The 19571-nt window shown below is 40.3% G+C and overlaps 1 protein-coding gene across 1 annotated transcript in view; it reads left to right on the top strand.

The window, feature by feature from the left end:
• The window catches only part of mybpc3 (myosin binding protein C3), a 74881-nt gene that overhangs the window by 52975 nt on the left and 2335 nt on the right, over positions 1-19571 (top strand). Inside the window, exons 19-30 of the mRNA XM_062030867.1 lie at positions 36-175; positions 2687-2846; positions 2931-3035; positions 3127-3315; positions 7244-7378; positions 10126-10293; positions 11475-11563; positions 12989-13184; positions 16024-16163; positions 18750-18909; positions 19027-19163; positions 19295-19481. Coding sequence (XP_061886851.1) covers positions 36-175; positions 2687-2846; positions 2931-3035; positions 3127-3315; positions 7244-7378; positions 10126-10293; positions 11475-11563; positions 12989-13184; positions 16024-16163; positions 18750-18909; positions 19027-19163; positions 19295-19481 — 1806 coding nt within the window. The remainder of the gene's footprint in view (positions 1-35; positions 176-2686; positions 2847-2930; positions 3036-3126; positions 3316-7243; positions 7379-10125; positions 10294-11474; positions 11564-12988; positions 13185-16023; positions 16164-18749; positions 18910-19026; positions 19164-19294; positions 19482-19571) is intronic.

Here is a 19571-nt window from a genome sequence, read left to right as displayed (position 1 = left end):
TGGTGTGTGCGTGTGTTCTATAAATTTGCTTAAAGACCCTCCTAAGATCCACCTGGACTGTATGGGCCAAACGGCTGAGTCTACCATCGTGGTTGTGGCCGGCAATAAATTACGACTGGATGTTCCTATAACTGGTGACCCTGCTCCTACTGTAGTTTGGACCAAAGGAGGGAAGGTAATGCATGTCGGTTATGCAATTGTGCCACATACATACATACGCATTTATTTAGTACAAAACTAAGTCCACAGAGGCATGGTTGGGTGAGTTTAGTGATGAATAACTTGATTGCCCTGCAGAGACCTGCATCAAACACGTTTGGCATTCATTACTGTAGATGATCAGTAACCTTTGACCTCAGAAATGAGTGGATGGATTGCAGAAAGAAACTTTAGTTTTTTTTCCAGAACAATGCACTATGTTTTTAGCAGCAATGGGGAACCAAATGGAGACATCTATCCATCCATTCGTTTTCTTCACTTTATCCATGTCTGGGATGCCCAGACTTCCCTGTCACTGGCCATCATCTCTAGCTCCAACAGGACACTCAGGCATCCCCTGGCCAGCTGTGTGACATAGTCCCACCAGTGTGTCCAATGTCTACCAGAGTATGTATGACCTCCTCTCAGACCACCTCACCATTGAGACTTCTAGGAAGCATCCACACCAGATACCACTTGAACTGGCACCTCTTAATGTGGAGTAACAGTGGCTCTACTTGTAGTCCTTACCAGATGATTGAGCTTCTCATTTTATCTCTTTGGGTGAGCCCAGTCATTCTGCAAAGGAAGACCAACTTAGACACTTGCCCTTCAGGTCCCCATACAGAGCTTGTGACTATAAATGAGGGTAGGAACGTAGATTGACCGGTAATTTAAGAGTAATCTGATGCAACAATTGCATACTGCAGACATCCCACAATCCATCTTTCCCAATTCATGAACAAAACCTAAAAGTATTTAAACTTCTCAAATTAAGGTACGACTACACTCTAACAAGGAGGATTTACCCTTTCCTAAAAAGAGAACAATGGCTTCAGATTTGGAAGTGGCGATTCTCATCCAGGAGGGTTTCAAGCTACAGACTGCCCCATGAAACTCTAAAGTCTAGATTTGGACGAAGCCCTACACTTCAGCTGCAAATAGCAGATATTTAATTGTAAGGCCACCATACTGGATGCCCGACATGCCTTGCCTGTACCTAAAAATGTTATTCATACAAATAATGAACAGAATTAGTGATAGAGGACATCCTTGGCAAAGTTCTATTCACTGTACTGTCACCAAGCTCCTTCTCTGGTTTTACAAGTTCAAGATTGCTGGTCCAGTGGTCTGCAACCAGGGCAGATGATATTGCACCTTCCGAATCTAAGGTTTAACTAACGGTCAGACTTTTCTTTCCAGCACCCTGGTGGAGACTTTCACAAGGAGGCTGAGGAGTTTGATCCTTCCATAGTTGGAACACCACCTTTTGTCTCTATTAAAGATAGCATCAACATGATTTTAAAGCTGTAAATACAGTAGAATGATTGCATACAAAAACAATCCTGCCATTACTATGTGTGTATGTTTGTGTATTCAATCATATTTTATGAAGTGTAATATTAATAATTACAAACTGAAACGTAGTTTGCTTTTGGAAACTGTGGACCAATGGTTTTTAATTATCATTGACTTAAAATGCTTGACATACGAGACTCCAAAAATTGATATCTTTATGCTTGAGCACACATTTCCTGCTAAGGCTTCACCAGTTTTATGGTACCAATTTGACGATGCTGCTATCCCAACCTATTGCTATTTTCTTCTCTATCCAAATCCTTTCAGAGTGCATTTGATACATCTCCTCCTGGGCTCTCTGCCCACTTAAATTACCTTCGCTTCTTGCTGTCCCATGGGCTCTGCACGATGCTCATGCTTCATTCCTCTTTGTTTCAGCACCTTGTTCACCTCATATACTACCTCTTCAAGCTCTCTTAGAAAGTCAAATTGCGGCCATTCCAGTCCACCCACTGCACCCAAAACATTGGTGTCCCACAAGGTTCCCACTTGGAACCACTTCTCTTTGCTCTCCAACACCAAAGTCAACACCAAATGCCATCGACAGTAAAAACCATTTCTCCCCACAGATTTATGCATAACTCTGTTTTTCATTATGTCCTCCTGAGAACCAGAGCTGTCTGCAGTGGAAATTTGTGTTTTAAATGATAAATGGGTTATACTTGTATAGCGCTTTTCTACCTTCAAGGTACTCAAAGCGCTTTGACAGTATTTCCACATTCACCCATTCACACACACATTCACACACTGATGGCGGGAGCTGCCATGCAAGGCGCTAACCAGCAGCCATCAGGAGCAAGGGTGAAGTGTCTTGCCCAAGGACACAACGGACATGACTAGGATGGTAGATGGTGGGGATTAAACCCCAGTAACCAGCAACCCTCCGATTGCTGGCTCAGCCACTCTACCAACTTCGCCACGCCGCCCCCGTTTTGCATTACAGGGCTATTTTTTTCTTCTTCTAAATGCGTAACAAAAGGCAGACCAAATCCAATGTCCACTGCAGAGGATGCTCGGTCTCAGGAGGATCTACAATAGTGTTTGTAATATACATGTACAACTAATATAATTATGTGTAATTTTAACCAATGTTCTTTCCCTTGACTCTGCTCTGCTTTTCATGATGCAGGTCATCACAGAGGGAGATGGCAGAGTCCATGTTGAAACCACCAAAGGACATTGCATCTTTACTATAGAAGGGGCTGAGAGGCAAGACGAAGGAATGTATTCAGTTGTGGTTCGTAATCCTGCGGGGGAGGACACTGCAGACATCAATGTGAAAGTCGTTGGTAAGACAGAAAGGGATATTGTAAAACCACTGCTAATTAATGAAATATATTTTCTTCTGATCACATGAACATTATTTACACTAGATGTTCCAGATCCTCCTCAGGCTCCCAGAGTTCTCAGTGTAGGAGAAGATTCCTGTCTTGTCCAATGGGATCCCCCTCTCTTTGATGGAGGACAGCCAATTATTGGTAAAGCTAACTGGGATGCTTTATTCCCGCTAAAAATATCGTACCGTACAGGACGGCTTGCAGACCAAAACAAAATGTTTTTTTGGCTCAGGCTACGTGTTGGAGCGAAAGAAGAAGAAGAGTTACAGGTGGATGAGATTAAACTTTGACCCCTACATCGAAACGACCTATGAGGCCAAGAGGATGATTGAAGGAGTGGAGTACGAAATGCGGGTCTATGCCGTCAATAGTATTGGCATGTCACGCCACAGTCCTGCCTCACAGCCGTTTGTGCCAGTTGGTGAGTCTGTAGCGAAAATGGCATTACTCACCATATTTACATGCGCAGTAAAAACATGGGGGGTTATAGCTTGGTTGGTAGAGCGACCGTATCAGCAACTTAAGGGTTGCAGGTTCGATCCCCGCTTCCGCCATCCTAGTCACTGCCGTTGTGTCCTTGGGCAAGACACTTTACCCACCTGTTCCCAGTGCCACCCACACTGGTTTAAATGTAACTTAGATATTGGGATTTACAATGTAAAGCGCTTTGAGTCACTTGAGAAAAAGCGCTATATAAATGTAATTCACTTCACTTCACTTCACATAAAGAAAATATATTGAACTAATTCAGTTGAAGATGTGAACATGCATGTAAAAACCTAATTAGATCAGATTTTACATTTTAAGGGTTGGATTAACACATGTAGACTATCTTATTAAAAAACAATTTCGATATGGGGCAGCACGGTGGAACAGGGGTTAATGCATGTGCCTCACAATACGAAGGTCCTGAGTAGTCCTGAGTTCAATCCCGGGCTCAGGATCTTTCTGTGTGGAGTTTGCATGTTCTCCCCGTGACTGCGTGGATTCCCTCCGGGTACTCCGACTTCCTCCCACCTCCAAAAACATGCACCTGGGGATAGGTTGATTGGCAACACTAAATTCGCCCTAGTGTGTGAATGTGAGTGTGAATGTTGTCTGTCTGTGTTGGCCCTGTGATGAGGTGGCGACTTGTCCAGGGTGTACTCCGCCCATGTTAAGTTAAGTTAAAGTTAAAGTACCAATGATTGTCACACACACACTAGGTGTGGTGAAATGTGTCCTCTGCATTTGACCCATCCCCTTGTTCACCCCCTGGGAGGTGAGGGGAGCAGTGGGCAGCAGCGGTGCCGCGCCCGGGAAGGATTTTATGGTGATTTAACCCCCAATTCCAACCCTTGATGCTGAGTGCCAAGCAGGGAGGTAATGGGTCCCATTTTTATAGTCTTTGGTATGACTCGGCCGGGGTTTGAACTCACAACCTACCGATCTCAGGGCGGATACTCTAACCACTAGGCCACTGTGCAGCTGAGATAGGCTCCAGCACCCCCAGCAACCCCGAAAGGGACAAGCGGTAAAAAAAGGATGGATGGATGGAATTTCGATATGATATATATATATATATATATATATATATATATATATATATATATATATATATATATATATATATATATATATATATATATATATATATATATATATATATATATATATATATATATATATACATATATATATATATACATATATATATATATATATATATATACATATATATATATATATATATATATATATATATATATATATATATATATATATATATATATATATATATATATATATATATATATATATATGGGGGCGGTATGGCGTAGTGGGTAGAGCGGCTGTGCCAGAAACCTGAGGGTTGCAGGTTCGTTCCCTTTCTCTTGACATCCAAATCCCCAGGTGCCGCTCACACTGGTGAATGAATGATGAATGAATGATAGGTGGTGGTCGGAGGGGCCATAGGCGCAAACTGGCAGCCTCGCTTCCGTCAGTCTACCCCAGGGTAGCTGTGGCTACAAATGTAGCTTACCACCACCAAGTGTGAATGAATGATGGGTTCCCACTTCTCTGTGAGCGCTTTGAGTGTCTAATAATAGAAAAGCGTGATATAAAATCTAATCCATTATTATTATTATTATTATATATATATATATATATATATATATATATATATATATATATATATATATATATATATATATATATATATATATATATATATATATATATATATGCAGGCGTGTTCAAAAGTGTACGTACACTTGTGAAGGACATAATGTCATGGCTGGCTTTATACTTACGAACAATTGTCTGCATAGTTGCTCTTGGGACCTTAAGCTGCTTTGATATGGCTCCAAGTGACGTTCCTGACTTGTTCAAGTCAATGATTCGTTTTTTCAGATCTGTGCTGAGTTCCTTTGACTTTCCCATTGTCGCGTTTGTAACCGAGTCTAATGACTGCATCACATGAGCCCTATTTAAATGGGCTCAGAGAAGTCAACAGGTGTCACATGAAGTTAAGAGGCCATGCCATGAAGCTAATTTGATTTGATTGCAACTTTTCTACATCACCAAAATTGATCATGCATGTTGCTGTATGTATACTTTTGACCCAGCAGATTTGGTCACATTTTCAGTATACCCGTAATAAATTCATAAAATAACCAAACTTCATGAATGTTTTTTGTGACAAACAAGTATGTGCTCCAATACCTCTGTCACAAAAAAATAAGAGTTGTAGAAATTATTGGAAACTCAAGACAGCCATGACATTATGATCTTTACAAGTGTATGTAAACTTTTGACCACGACTGCATATAGAAACCTTAATTTTCCTGAGGACATGCGCCCAAGTGATCAATAGTTCTATCTAATCAAATCAAATCTAATCCAACTTTTTTGATAAATAAATAAAAGTAATAATTGAAAAACAAAAATGTAAGTAATAATGTGAAGTGAATGAATGCACTACAATGAACAGAAATCTGCCATTTTTTTTTTAAAACAAGGTCAAAACTGCTTATTTTTGGTGACTTAATGAGGTAATATTATGAGTTGTTTTTTTTTACATTTAAAACACTTCATTGTGGTCTAAATAACATGTAATTGTGGTTCTTTGGTCATAATTTTTCATAGATTATGTTTTACAGACCGTTTTCAAGCTGCTTTCTGATTGTCTTTTCAGGATGCGCCGTTTTGCGGGTGGTCTTGTTTACGTACCTCCACTTCGACTGCGCCTTTTCCCCGCCCACTTTTTAGCACTTCCATAGCAAGGCTACTGACAGCTTAAGTTCAGCTATATGCTTCTTTGTGTTAGAAATGGCAACAGTAGAAGATGCATGTGCATGTAGGAGCCAATCTGCCGCGCAAAAAGAGGATACAAAAGAAGGAGCTTATTAACTACAACGTCAGACTACAATGGCAGACGTTGGGTATATGTATACCATAGAGGGATAAGCCGCTGATGTCATCAGTGCAAAAACGTCAAAGGTTTTGCAAATTCCAAATGGCTCGTTTGGTGGAAAATATAAAGGGAGGAAAGATGTTTTCTTTTTTTTCTTTGCAATGAGACATAATGATGCAATATGTACATACAGTTAGCCTAAATAGCATGTTAGCATTGATTAGCTTGCAGTCATGCACTGACCAAATATGCCTAATTAGCACTCCAGCAAGTCAATAACATCAACAAAGTGCACCTTTGTGCATTCACGCACAGTATAAAACGTTTGGTGGACAAAATGAGACAAAGAAGGAGTGGAAGATTTTACATGTAAACAAACTGTTGCGTCACAGTCCACACTATGGTGAGTTCAAGGACCGCCAAAATTAGTAGGACAAAACGGTGTTCACCAAATACTCTCATCAGTGAAGCATACACACAAACATATTAAACAGTGGGCTTTCTAACAATTGGGAAGGTTTGTGTCATGTTTGTCCTCAAACAAAAAACATACTAAAACAAAAAAAATATTTTTTCCCTCCATCTTTTTCCATTTTCAATCATTTTAAAAAAATGCTCCATGGAGCCCCTAGGGTGGCACTAAAGAGCCGCATGCCGCTCGAGAGCCACGGGTTGCTGACCCCCGGTTTAGCTAAAAAAAAGCACTTTTGACCGCTTAAAAATAAAAATCCACGCTTTGTAGTGTGGTTGTGTTGCTTTTTGTCCAGCCCCGTGACTGACAAGGCTGAAAAATTCAAGTATTTTTACTGCATTTATAGAAGTGTACTAATTCCTTTTTTTAATGTTTGCCTCACTCACTGCTAACATGATCTCCGTGGTTACTCCGAAATGAGCTGACAATGTTTTAACTGACTCATCAAGGCCTTCAAGCTGCCCTGTGTGCCTCTTTCAGCCCCAACAAGCCAGCCCATCGGACTGTGCGTTGACGGCATCAGTGACACTTCCATTACGCTCAAGTGGCGGGCCCCGGAAAGGATCGGCTCAGCTGAACTGGAGGGTTATGGGGTTGAGTACTGCAAGGAAGGCAGTAAGTACTGGCGCCAATAAGGGTGTTTTTATTGACTACATTATATGCTTTTATTCACATTTAATTGTTCAGGCAATACATAAGTGCTAAAAAGCCTGTTTGCTTTTTTTTTGCTGAGCCACTCACAAAATGACTCGATGCTTTTCTCCTGTTTTGGTCCAGTTTCTTGGTAAAAATCAGCTGCTGAGCTTTTAGCAATGGTTTCACTATTCATGCGATCCATGCTAAACTTGTTATGGCTGTTGGTGAAGTGACACTCAAAATAAAATGTTGCCACAGCTGCTTAATCAATGTGTAAAAAAACTAACAAAAAAACATGTGACCATGTATTACAGGCCTGGGCAATTATTTTCACTCTGGGGGGCCAAATTTAGAGAAAAAAATGTGTCTGGGGCCCGGTATGCCTATTTTTTGGAACACTAATGTAAAACCTCACAATAATGCCTGATTGAATGCTAAAAACATTATGACAGACCGCCTTAAAAAATGGAATGGAATTTTAATTTTTTTTACTGAATGAGACACCCAGAATGTACATTAAAATGTGGGATTTATGATATTAACTATGAACGATAAAACACTGAATATTGACAACCTCACACCCCCTCTCGATCGACATATTTTACAATCAAGCGAAACAAACAGTGAAATATAAACGCGAAGGGTAAAAAAAAAAAACACCTACGATCTGATACATCTGATATATCACTAAGCTTTAGATCTTTGTTGTAAAAATCTCCTTCCGCGTCTGTCCCGGACACCCAGGCTGGCTGCTCTGGAAACACTCTGTGGAAACGCTCCCCACCCACACTGCTTGGTGCCTCGTCTGAGCTGCTATGACTTAGATGACCATAGTAACTAATTAGACGACCATACTAACTAGTACATCATACGAAAGCGCAGATTCCAACCATTGAAATACTTGGTATAGTTCAAGACTTACGGTCATTTGAAAACATCACTGCACATCATAATGGCGGCTACAGTTTAGATCTTAAAGATCTAAAAAAAATATTTGGGAATGTCCGGTGAGCCTTAATTTTCCCGGGTCTGATCTATTAATATAGTTGAACCTTTGCGGTAATACAATTACACTGCTTCAAAAAAGAGAACTTTACTTGCTCGTCAGTGGTAGGGTACCCTCACTGGTTATAGGTACCAGGATGAGATCTTAATCGCACTTTATACTGTGGCGTTCAGTGGACCGTGGGTTATTCTGGTGCCAATTTCCGACATGAGGCAGGAGTGTATCAGCATATTCTGGTTAATCAATGCAATAACTGTTGCTGTATGTAAAAACTGTGCCGCAGAAGTGGCAGCTTGTTACAGCCGATCTGTGCTCTTTTTGCGCTACTTTTAATAGTTTTTGTGGACTTTTGTGCTATTTTTAAAAGTTTTTGTGGACTTTTCGTATCTGCGCTGCAACTACATAATTTCCCCATTGTTGGGTGAATAAAAGTTGATCCATCATATCCTAAAGTCGATCCTATTGACAGACCTGATACTTCCTCAGTTCTGCACAACTGGTACATCATTTAGCATGACACCGACAAGTTGGAAAAACAATGGGCCTGATCTACTAATATCTAAATAACACATGCTAAATAGCATGTGAAAACTACAAAATGGTGTGTAATTAGTGGGTGTGTTGTGAGTAATCTAGTAAGACTTGGTGTACAATTGATAATAAGAGCAAAAGTGGCGCAGATGAGGATATTGCGTGTACTGATTTTGTGTGTATTATGTGCCCATGGAAACACTCATATCCCTCCACATTCATGTTATCGTTCAATCCAACCTGTGAGGTTTTGCAATGTTGAACAAGCAGCACACATCTATAATCTATTACACCTTTTCTGCAATATAGAATAGCAATCTAGACAACAGAAACAATTTTTAGCACACTAACGGTGCTCTGTGCAGGCTGCGGACCATCACGACACTGCGGCGCATCCATGTGTCTGCAATGATCCAAATGCAAGGAAATGCATAATGCAAGATATATTATAATAAAATATTTCTTAAATGAAAAAACAAATAGCAAATAAAATAAAAAAATCTAGCAGACACCAATACGCCACAATTGAATTTGTTTTAATCAGCCCCTTAAGTCATCCAGCTACAATAAAATTGTATAAAATGATATTCCTGAATAAATGATATGTCTATTATTTATTTTATTTAGGAAATTCAAACTATGTTGACAAGAAAAACTAATTTTCTGTCCAGCTGTCCTTGCAGCGCAATCGCCTCCTTTCTCCCAGTCAATTGTGCGTAACTGCCAGTTTGGACACATATTTTATAGAGACGCAAAATAGCGTCCGCAGAACAGTTTTTGTCCTGATGAATCACATTGTAAGTGCTAAACGATTATACTGCGTTTGCATTTTCTCTTCCCAGTATTGTTCTGATAATCAGCATGCAATCTACACATACAGTACATAAAGACATACACGCTAAATGGATTGCACACCTTATTTTGATCACATAAGAGACACAATCCTTTGTGCACAAGTTTAGTAGATTAGCTTTGCAAGCGCTATTAAATTTGCACATGTTTTAGTACACGCAATTCTTTAGTAGATCAAGCGTTACGTCTTTCAACAGGCCTGGGAACACCTGGGAGAGGGACGTCTGGTGTTTCTTTGCTGCTAGATAAGCGAACTAGGCTGGACCTTTTCTTAAAATGGACTGCCTGATCTTACAATGAGTCTTTGTGTATTTGTTTGTGTGTTACCGGACCACAGCGGATGAGTGGATACCAGCCATTCAAGGTCTGACCGACAGGACCTCAGTGATGATCCGAGAGCTCACCACAGGAGACAAATTGCAGTTCCGTGTGCGGGCGTTCAACATGGCTGGGCCGAGCGCTCCTGCAACCCTAGCTCAACCTGTCACCATCAGAGAGATCATGCGTAAGTGACTTATCAAAAGCAAATTTGTGGAAGCTGGGGATGTTCTGATCAGGGTTTAATCCTGCTGAAGCCAATACGAACATCCATGGGTGAGATCACCTGATACCGATATATTTTTTGGGATTTATTTATGGTGAGTGCTATTTACAGTTCAACAGTATCAACACAATATTTATACCAGTTACTTACTCTCTTTTATTACATACAATTGTTTGAGCAAAACATAGTCAATAGTACACAATAACTAAACACTGACAAAATCCAGCGATGATTATGCCTTTTTGCTTGCTCCTGCTTGGTGTTACTTTGTGTAACATGTTCAGCCTGGTCTTCTAGTGATAATAACACTTGCAAGAAATTCAATGGAGGTGATGATTAATAATCCGCATTAGCCGATTGCATACTTTTTCACAAAAATACTGATCAGTGGTATATCAATCGACGCATCCCTAATTGATACATTTATCAATCAATCAATCAAAGTTTACTTATATAGCCCTAAATCACAAATGAGTCAGAACTTCGAATTTTATAAGGTAATGATCGGACATTACTTCAGTGTACGGGAGTATCATATTTTTGGAGGTGGTGACACCCCGGACAAGCACTAAATCTATCGTATTACCGTTGCGATGCGTGGGTTCATGTATTATTTGTGTAAGACCACAGCTATCAATTATAATCTGGAGCGCTACGCACGTAGGGTCTGATGGGGTATTCAGATGGATATTAAAATCCTCCATTACAATTATATTATCTGCGTGCATCACTAGATCAGCGACAAACTCTGAAAATTCACTGATAAAGTCCGAATAGGGCCTGGTGTGCGAACCCTTCACCCCTTTTAAGGGGACGGGCAATATGTGCATTTGTATAGTTTGGAGGAGGTGCCTCATTAAACCGGAAAAATTAATCTGGTTTGAGCCAGGTTTTGCTGAGACCAATGGCATTAAAGATTGTTGTCTCTAATGACCTCATTAACTAATAACGTTTTGAGAGACAATGATCTGATGTTTAAAAAGCCCATATTATAGGTAGTGGGCTGTTTTGAGGATTTTTTGTTAAGTCATATTAATAACGTGTCCTACTGTATTTAGATTTGAGAATAAGCAGTATAGAAATTGGATGAATGGATGGAATGTGCCTTTATTTATGATTTTTGTGTTTTTTTTCTTCAACAGAACGCCCCAAAATCTGGCTTCCCCGAAATCTCCGTCAGACTCTGATGAAGAAAGTTGGAGACACCGTCAACCTTGTGATTCCCTTTCAGGTATAGTAAGATGGATCCATGAACATGGGCCAGCGAATCGGTCCCATTTAGGTGACAAGGCAATAAAATGTATAACTGTAAAATACAGGTTTGATTAAAAAAAAATTCTGCACGTTGATCTGATTGCATATTTAATCCGTACAATTTGAAAGATTAATCTTAACTGCCTTGAAGGTTAGAAAAATAGCCTTTGTCCGGTTTCCTAAAATTTGACTTAACTATGAAATATAACCATTTAAATATTATATTTATGTTACTCCTTACCCTAAACAAGCAATTGAAAACAACATTCACACTGAAGTTGTCTCGTAACGCTCCTCCCTTTGCCTGCCCAGCTAAAAACCCGTCCAGTCGTGTTTGTTGCGATGTTTATGACTCGACTGATCTGTTGTCTTAACGGATTATATTTCATATTGTTGAATTTATTACTTTTCTCTCAATGTACAGTACAGGCCAAAAGTTTGGACACACCTTCTCATTCAATGGGTTTTCTTTATTTTCATGACTATTTACATTGTAGATTTTCACTGAAGGCATCAAAACTATGAATGAACACATGTGGAGTTATGTACTTAACAAAAAAAGGTGAAATAACTGAAAACATGTTTTATGTTCTAGTTTCTTCAAAATAGCCACCCTTTGCTCTGATTGCTGCTTTGCACACTCTTGGCATTCTCTCGATGAGCTTCAAGAGGTAGCCACCTGAAATGGTTTTGGTGCCTTATTAGGGTTGATTAGTGGAATTTCTTGCTTTATCAATGGGGTTGGGACCATCAGTTGTGTTGTGAATGAGAAGGTGTGTCCAAACTTTTGGCCTGTATTGTATCTGTTATAGAAGTATTTAAATTACTATTGAGTCACAAAATTCCTTAAAAATAAAAAGGCATTGTTTTAATTTTTTATTTTTTTATGATGGCAGCACGGTCAACAAGGGTTAGTGCATGTTCCTCACAATAAGAAGGTCTTGTGTTCGATATCGGGCTCGGGGTCTTTCTGTGTGGAGTTTGCATGTTCTCCCCGTGACTCCGTGGGTTCCCTCCGGGTACTCCGCCTTCCGCCCGAGTGCAGCTGGGATAGGCTCAAGCACCCCCCATAACCCCGAAAGAGACAAACAGTAGAAAATGGATGGATGGATGGGTATTTTTATGATGTTTTTCATAGGTTAAGTAACAGTTTGTCCACCATTTAAGAGCCGGCACTGTTTGAAATGTACCAATTTGGTACAAGTATCAGTTAAAAATTAAACAATACCGAACCCTACACTATTTTGTTAAGCTACAGTAGAAACCGGCTTCAAAGTGTCACATCTATTCAAACTATTTGTAATATTTGCATACAAAGTTCATCTAGTTCAAAAAGTATACATGAACATATTGTGGCAAGAAATGTAAATAAATAATTTGTGTATTCATTTACTTCACCCAGGGTAAGCCCAGGCCTAAAGTTGCGTGGAGTAAAGATGGGAAGCCGTTGAACTCCACGTTCGTCAGCGTGAGGAACAGCGAGACAGACACCATCTTCTTCATACGCAAGACTGAACGACAACACTCGGGGACGTACAACCTCCAGGTGCACATAGAAAATGTGGAGGATACGGCCAAAGTGATGCTGCAGGTTGTTGGTGAGCAGGAACGCTACAAAGAGACCCTGCCCTATTCTACATTCAACGAAAATGTACTCTTACTCTACATTAGGGGTCAGCAACCCAAAATGTTGAAAGAGCCATATTGGACCAAAAATTTAAAATAAAAAAATCTGTCTGCAGCCGCAAAAAATGTAAGTACTTATGTAAGTGTTATAATGATGGCAACACATGATGTAAGTGGCTAATTAGTTATAGTAGCCTACTATCAGAATGACTTTGTGTCACAGGCTGACGCAAATCTTTGTTGACAGAAATGTTGAAATATGATATTTATTCTACACTTGAACAATATTGGACAACATTAGTAAAACTTCTCAGAGAGTGAGAAAAATCCTGGAAATGACTGTCTTAGAATGGCCAAAGGTCTAGATGTGTGTCCAAGTTAAAGGAAACGGCAGGCTGTCTTCTTCTAATGGATTTATTAGAATATTTGCAAGCTGCGTAACGTTTGCTGTGGTCTGGAACAACATGGCACACAAACAACTATCAGAAATGCAGCCAATATTACATACAAATCATGTGTCATGAAACATGGAAAAATAAACTACATACACAGAGGACATAAGTCAAGGAAATTAAATATACCTACAAACGAGGCATAATGATGCAATATGTACATACAGCTAGCCTAAATAGCATGTTAGCATCGATTAACTTGCAGTCATGCAGTGACCAAATATGCCCGATTAGCACTCCAACAAGTCAATAATGTCAACAAAGCTCAAATTTGTGCATGCACGCACAGTATAAAACGTTTGGTGGACAAAATGACACAAAGAAGGAGTGGCATGAAATACGTCTTTCTGTGGCAGCGTCGGAGAAAGTTATGCATGTCAAACAAACTGTTGAGTCACAGTCCACACAACGATGAGTTCAAGGGCCGCTGAAATTAGTAGGACAAAACGGCGCTCGCCAAATACTCTCATCAGTGAAGCATAAACACAAACATATTAAACATTGGGCTTTCTAACAATTAGGAAGGTTTGTGTCGTGTTTATCCTCCTACAAAAACCATATTACAAAAAAAAAACTATTTTTCGCCCCATTTTCTTTCCATTTCCATACATTTTCGAAAAAGCTCCATGGAGCCACCAGAGCGCCGCTAAAGAGCCGCATGTGACTCTAGAGCCGTGGGTTGCTGACCCCCACTCTACATGTTGTGGAAGTGTCTTATCATAGGGTTAGTGCATGAACCTTTTGACTTGCTTCAGAATAATTCTCAGTGATGGTGGTGGGCGGCGGATAGCTGACCATTAACCCCTGGATAATTGAAACAAAGTAGGTCGGAGGAGCAGGCTATGGTAGATGAGTGTTTTGGCCAAAAGGAGAAGGATGCAGATTGTATTTAAAATAACATTAAATGAGCAGAATACAGCACCTAGATGTGCATTTAGTTTACAGTCAAAGTCAAAGTCTTAGGACACTGTATGATGTGTTTATTTAACAATGCAACAATGAACTTAAAGGACTCATAGCGTCCAAGTGACCTTAATTTCACTATCAGGTTCTCCTAATGTATTTTTTGCTCTTGTATGGAAATCCAGTAGTCATTTTCCATAACATAAATTAATTTTTTAATTAATCGGTAGATAATTAAAATAATTTAGAACGCCCCCTTTCCATCACCGCCCCCTCTTGGTGCGAACTGGCGCCCATTAGCCCTGCATAGACAGTGTGGATAAAAGCATGTAAAACTATTATTTTGATCACTTAATTGCATGTTTTTGTCACCCTGGTCCATGATTACTTCAAAACTAGTATGTTTAACATTATGAGCCAAAAAGATAAATAAAAGAATTGCCATTTCCGGACATCCATGTTCTTCTATCTCCTCTTCCATAGACACCATAGCCTAGCATTTTGAGGAAAACATCAGTAGAAGAGAACACAAAACCTTACCTTCTTTATCTCTTTTTTTTAGCAACATGTTTGCTCTTATTTCTCCGTTTTTTCCGCAGGTTCTGACTCTGTATTTGTTTCTCTCAAGGCAGCTCCCGATTATTGGTATCGCATTTGGTTTGAATCTTCTACAATTTTCCCACTCACACTCTGACCAAAACCCTTCTTCCTTGAAATCGAGGATAGCTTTAAGTGAAACTTCTCTCGCTTGGTCCGTCCAATTTTGTATGAGTCAATTTGACTCTAGAGGTCCATACGTTCTTCATATTCAAATAATTTGGAAATGTATGCAGGCTGACCCTTTCTTCAGTTGTATTGCTACAACGTGCAACAATGCATCTGGCAGACATATTCGATAATTCCTTCAAATTCTGGGCAAAAACACAAACTTTGCAATAGGAAAGGCCCTCCAGCAGGCTGATGAAGGCCCACCCACATGTTGAAGCTAAAAGCGGGCATTCAAAAATGTGCTGAAATTCAACAAGCCTAAAATCAGTACTGTGTTTATTTTGGGGGGATTGTACCTGTAGACATCATTTTAAGGTCCAGAACTATGAAGTAAGTGCCAGTGTTGTCAGCATTCGAGAGGGCCTTTAAGAAGAAAGGCCGTTAGGAGACCACAGACCTTCACCAAGGCAAGACTAAACTGTTTGCTACTGTCTACTTCCTGAATGACAAACTAGTGGTTTCATAGCGGCCACTGTCGGGGCCAACTTAATCAAATTTCCTTCTCCCATATGCCACTGCTCCACAAAGTTCTGCGGATTAATTTACTTGTAATCTTGCTAACTGTATATGTATTTAGTGGTTTGTGTAAAAAGACAACTGTGGATCAATAAAACAACATAGTTGGTGGTGGCCTAAGATTATGCAATACTTTGCACGGTACTTACCCTTTTTTACATTTTTATTGTAGATGTACCAGGACCCCCTGAGGCCCTGAAGGCCACGGATGTCTGGGGCTTCAACGTTGCCCTCGACTGGAAGCCTCCCAGAGACGATGGAAACTGTGAGCTCACTGGTTACAGTATTCAGAAAGCTGACAAAAAGACCATGGTTAGTACTATATTCTGTACTCAGTCATGGGCATGAGTGATGATAAGGGTTGGCGTTACCCAAAAACTTGTATCGCAGGCTACGTCGCTTCCCAATCGGCATTAAAAGCAATGCCAGAGACGCGAAATTCAGATGACAAAAAATTCCTTCAATGAAGAGATATTTCTTTCTTCATATTGTTCAAGACCACATATGCTGCATATGAAGTAACAACAAACACACAATCCTTAATTTCATTCCTTTCAGTTTCCATTTCTGATTGATCACTTCAAACTTGACTACCATATTTTTCAGACTATAAGTTGCACTTAAAATCCATTCCATATCTTAAAAATTGACAGTGTGCCTTATTCCCCGATGCGTATACGTATTAATTCTGGTTGTGCTAAATGACCTCGAACTAATTGTTTGAGGTACAAGTGGTGTAATGTATGTGTGACCAGCAGTGGTGTGCCGTCAGGGCCAGCAAGGCCTTCTGTGCTGGCCTAACATAACCAGAAATCATGATCATAATAAAAGACAAAAGTAGTTTTTAAAGAAATCATGATCATAATTAATGGACAAAAGTAATTTTTAATTTACTTTCCCTAAATATCTAAAAGTATTCACATTGTCTTCATGTCATATGGTGCTCCTTCCAGTGCTGTTGTTTTTAGGTTAGAGTTTGTATCCAATCAGAATTCAGAAAGCTTATGTTGCTATGCTGTACCAAATCTGCCCGGGGCCTTCAGAACCAACAATGCGGGCGTCTATGCGCTGTAAGTGAACGGACACATACAGTTGATAGACAGTTGCAATAGCCAATCAGATCACCGGTTGTTGTCAGTAAGGCCTTCTAGCTGGCCTTTCACTGTGATTGGATACTCACTTGGGAGTCCCAAGTGAGTATCCAATCACAAGTTGCGAAAACAGGAAGTGGCACCGGAGCCATACGAGCCATAGAAAGCCACAGAAAACTCACCGGTACTCACATAGAAGGAGAGCAACATTTTGATTAAGTGGCAGATATATATTTGCAAGGCCATTTTCAAGAAGGATACTTAAAGGCCTACTGAAATGAATTTTTTTTTATTTAAACGGGAATAGCAGATCCATTCTATGTGTCATACTTGATCATTTTGCGATATTGCCATATTTTTGCTGAAAGGATTTAGTAGAGAACATCGACGATAAAGTTCGCAACTTTTGGTCGCTGATAAAAAAAGCCTTGCCTGTACCGGAAGTAGCGTGACGTCGCAGGTTGAAAGGCTCCTCACATTTCCCCATTTTTTACACCAGCAGCGAGAGCGATTCAGACCGAGAAAGCGACGATTACCCCATTAATTTGAGCGAGGATGAAAGATTTGTGGATGAGGAACGTAAGAGTGAAGGACTAGAGTGCAGTGCAGGACGTATCTTTTTTCGCTCTGACCGTAACTTAGGTACAAGGGCTCATTGGATCCTACACATTCTCCTTTTTCTATTGTGGATCACGGATTTGTATTTTAAACCACCTCGAAAACTATATCCTCTTGAAAATGAGAATCGAGAACGCGAAATGGACATTCACAGTGCCTTTATCTCCACGACAATACATCGGCGAAGCACTTTAGCTACGGAGCTAACGTGATAGCATCGGGCTTAACTGCAGATAGAAACAAAATAAATAAATCCCTGACTGGAAGGATAGACAGAAAATTAACAATACTATTAAACCATGGACCTGTAACTACACGGTTAATGCTTTCCAGGCTGGCGAAGCTTAACAATGCTGTTGCTAACGACGCCATTGAAGCTAACTTAGCTACGGGACCTCTACAGAGCTATGCTAAAAACATTAGCTATCCACCTACGCCAGCCCTCATCTGCTCATCAACACCCGTGCTCACCTGCGTTCCAGCGATCGACGGAGCGACGAAGGACTTCACCCGATCATCAATGCGGTCGGGGGCTAGCGTCGGATAGCGCGTCTGCTATCCAAGTCAAAGTCCTCCTGGTTGTGTTGCTGCAGCCAGCTGCTAATACACCGATCCCACCTACAGCTTTCTTCTTTGCAGTCTTCATTGTTCATTAAACAAATTGCAAAAGATTCACCAACACAGATGTCCAGAATACTGTGGAATTTTGCGATGAAAACAGAGCTTTTTGTATTGGATACAATGGTGTCTGAATACTTCCGTTTCAACGATTGACGTCACGCGCATGCGTCATCATACATAGACGTTTTCAACCGGAAGTTTCGCGGGAAATTTAAAATTGCACTTTATAAGTTAACCCGGCCGTATTGGCATGTGTTGCAATGTTAAGATTTCATCGTTGATATATAAACTATCAGACTGCGTGGTCGGTAGTAGTGGGTTTCAGTAGGCCTTTAAGAGAAACTACATCTTGTGAGACGAGGTCGGCGGTGAAATGGTTTACTATTGAGTTCTCGCCTGTCACAAAATTTCTTAAAAATAAAAAGACATTGACGGCAGCACGGTGCAACAGGGGTTAGTGCGTGTTCCTCACAATAAGAAAGTCTTGGTTCGATCCCCGGGCTCGGGGTCTTTCTTTGTGGAGTTTGCATGTTCTCCCCTGCAAACATGTTTTTTTCCACCTTTTAAGGAGTGGTTCACAGTCTTGGATCAGTACCGCAGAACCAACTGTGTCGTGTCGGACCTCATAATGGGCAATGAGTACGTCTTTCGAGTCTTCGCCATCAACCTGGTGGGTCACAGTCCAGAACCCTGCATAACAAAAGACAGCGTCTACATCCAGAAAACTGGTATGTGGGACTGGAAGGACATGAGTATCATGCTTTGATTGACTTTTAAATAAATATCACCACTAAATTGACATGATTGAATATGTGATTAGCATTGCCAAACTAATATGTCTGCAGGGTTGGATTACAAGTCTCCCACCTACAAGGACATCAACTTCTCTGAGGCTCCTAAGTTCACGCATCCTTTAATGAACCGTTCAGTCATCTGCGGGTACAACGCTACCCTCAGCTGCTCTGTCAGAGGCATTCCCAAGGTCAGTGAGGTTATTGTTATATTTACACCCAGCAACAAAGCAGATCAACATAATACATTATTATTTTGCAACAACATTCAATTAGTTCATGACTAGATGAACGGAATGACATGTTTTATATTGTGCTACAGCCTAAAGTGACCTGGTACAAAAACAAGATGGACATCACACATGAAGCCAAATACAGGATGCTGAGTAAACACGGTGTTCTGACTCTGGAGATCCGAAAGCCTTGTCCTTTTGATGGCGGGGTGTACATGTGCAAGGCCATCAACGACAGCGGGGAGGACGTCGTGGAGTGTAAGCTGGAGGTTCGCTGTAAGTATTCCCGACACAGACGCATATTTAATTTTACCATATGGCTCTCATTTTAATGTTCGGTTATCATTCACTACTTTTGAAACATCT

The sequence above is a fragment of the Entelurus aequoreus genome, linkage group LG02 (genome assembly GCF_033978785.1).
Source record: "Entelurus aequoreus isolate RoL-2023_Sb linkage group LG02, RoL_Eaeq_v1.1, whole genome shotgun sequence".
Classification (NCBI taxonomy): domain Eukaryota; kingdom Metazoa; phylum Chordata; class Actinopteri; order Syngnathiformes; family Syngnathidae; genus Entelurus; species Entelurus aequoreus.
The sequence above is the reverse complement of the archived record's forward strand: the minus strand, read 5'-3'. Positions and strand labels throughout refer to the sequence as shown.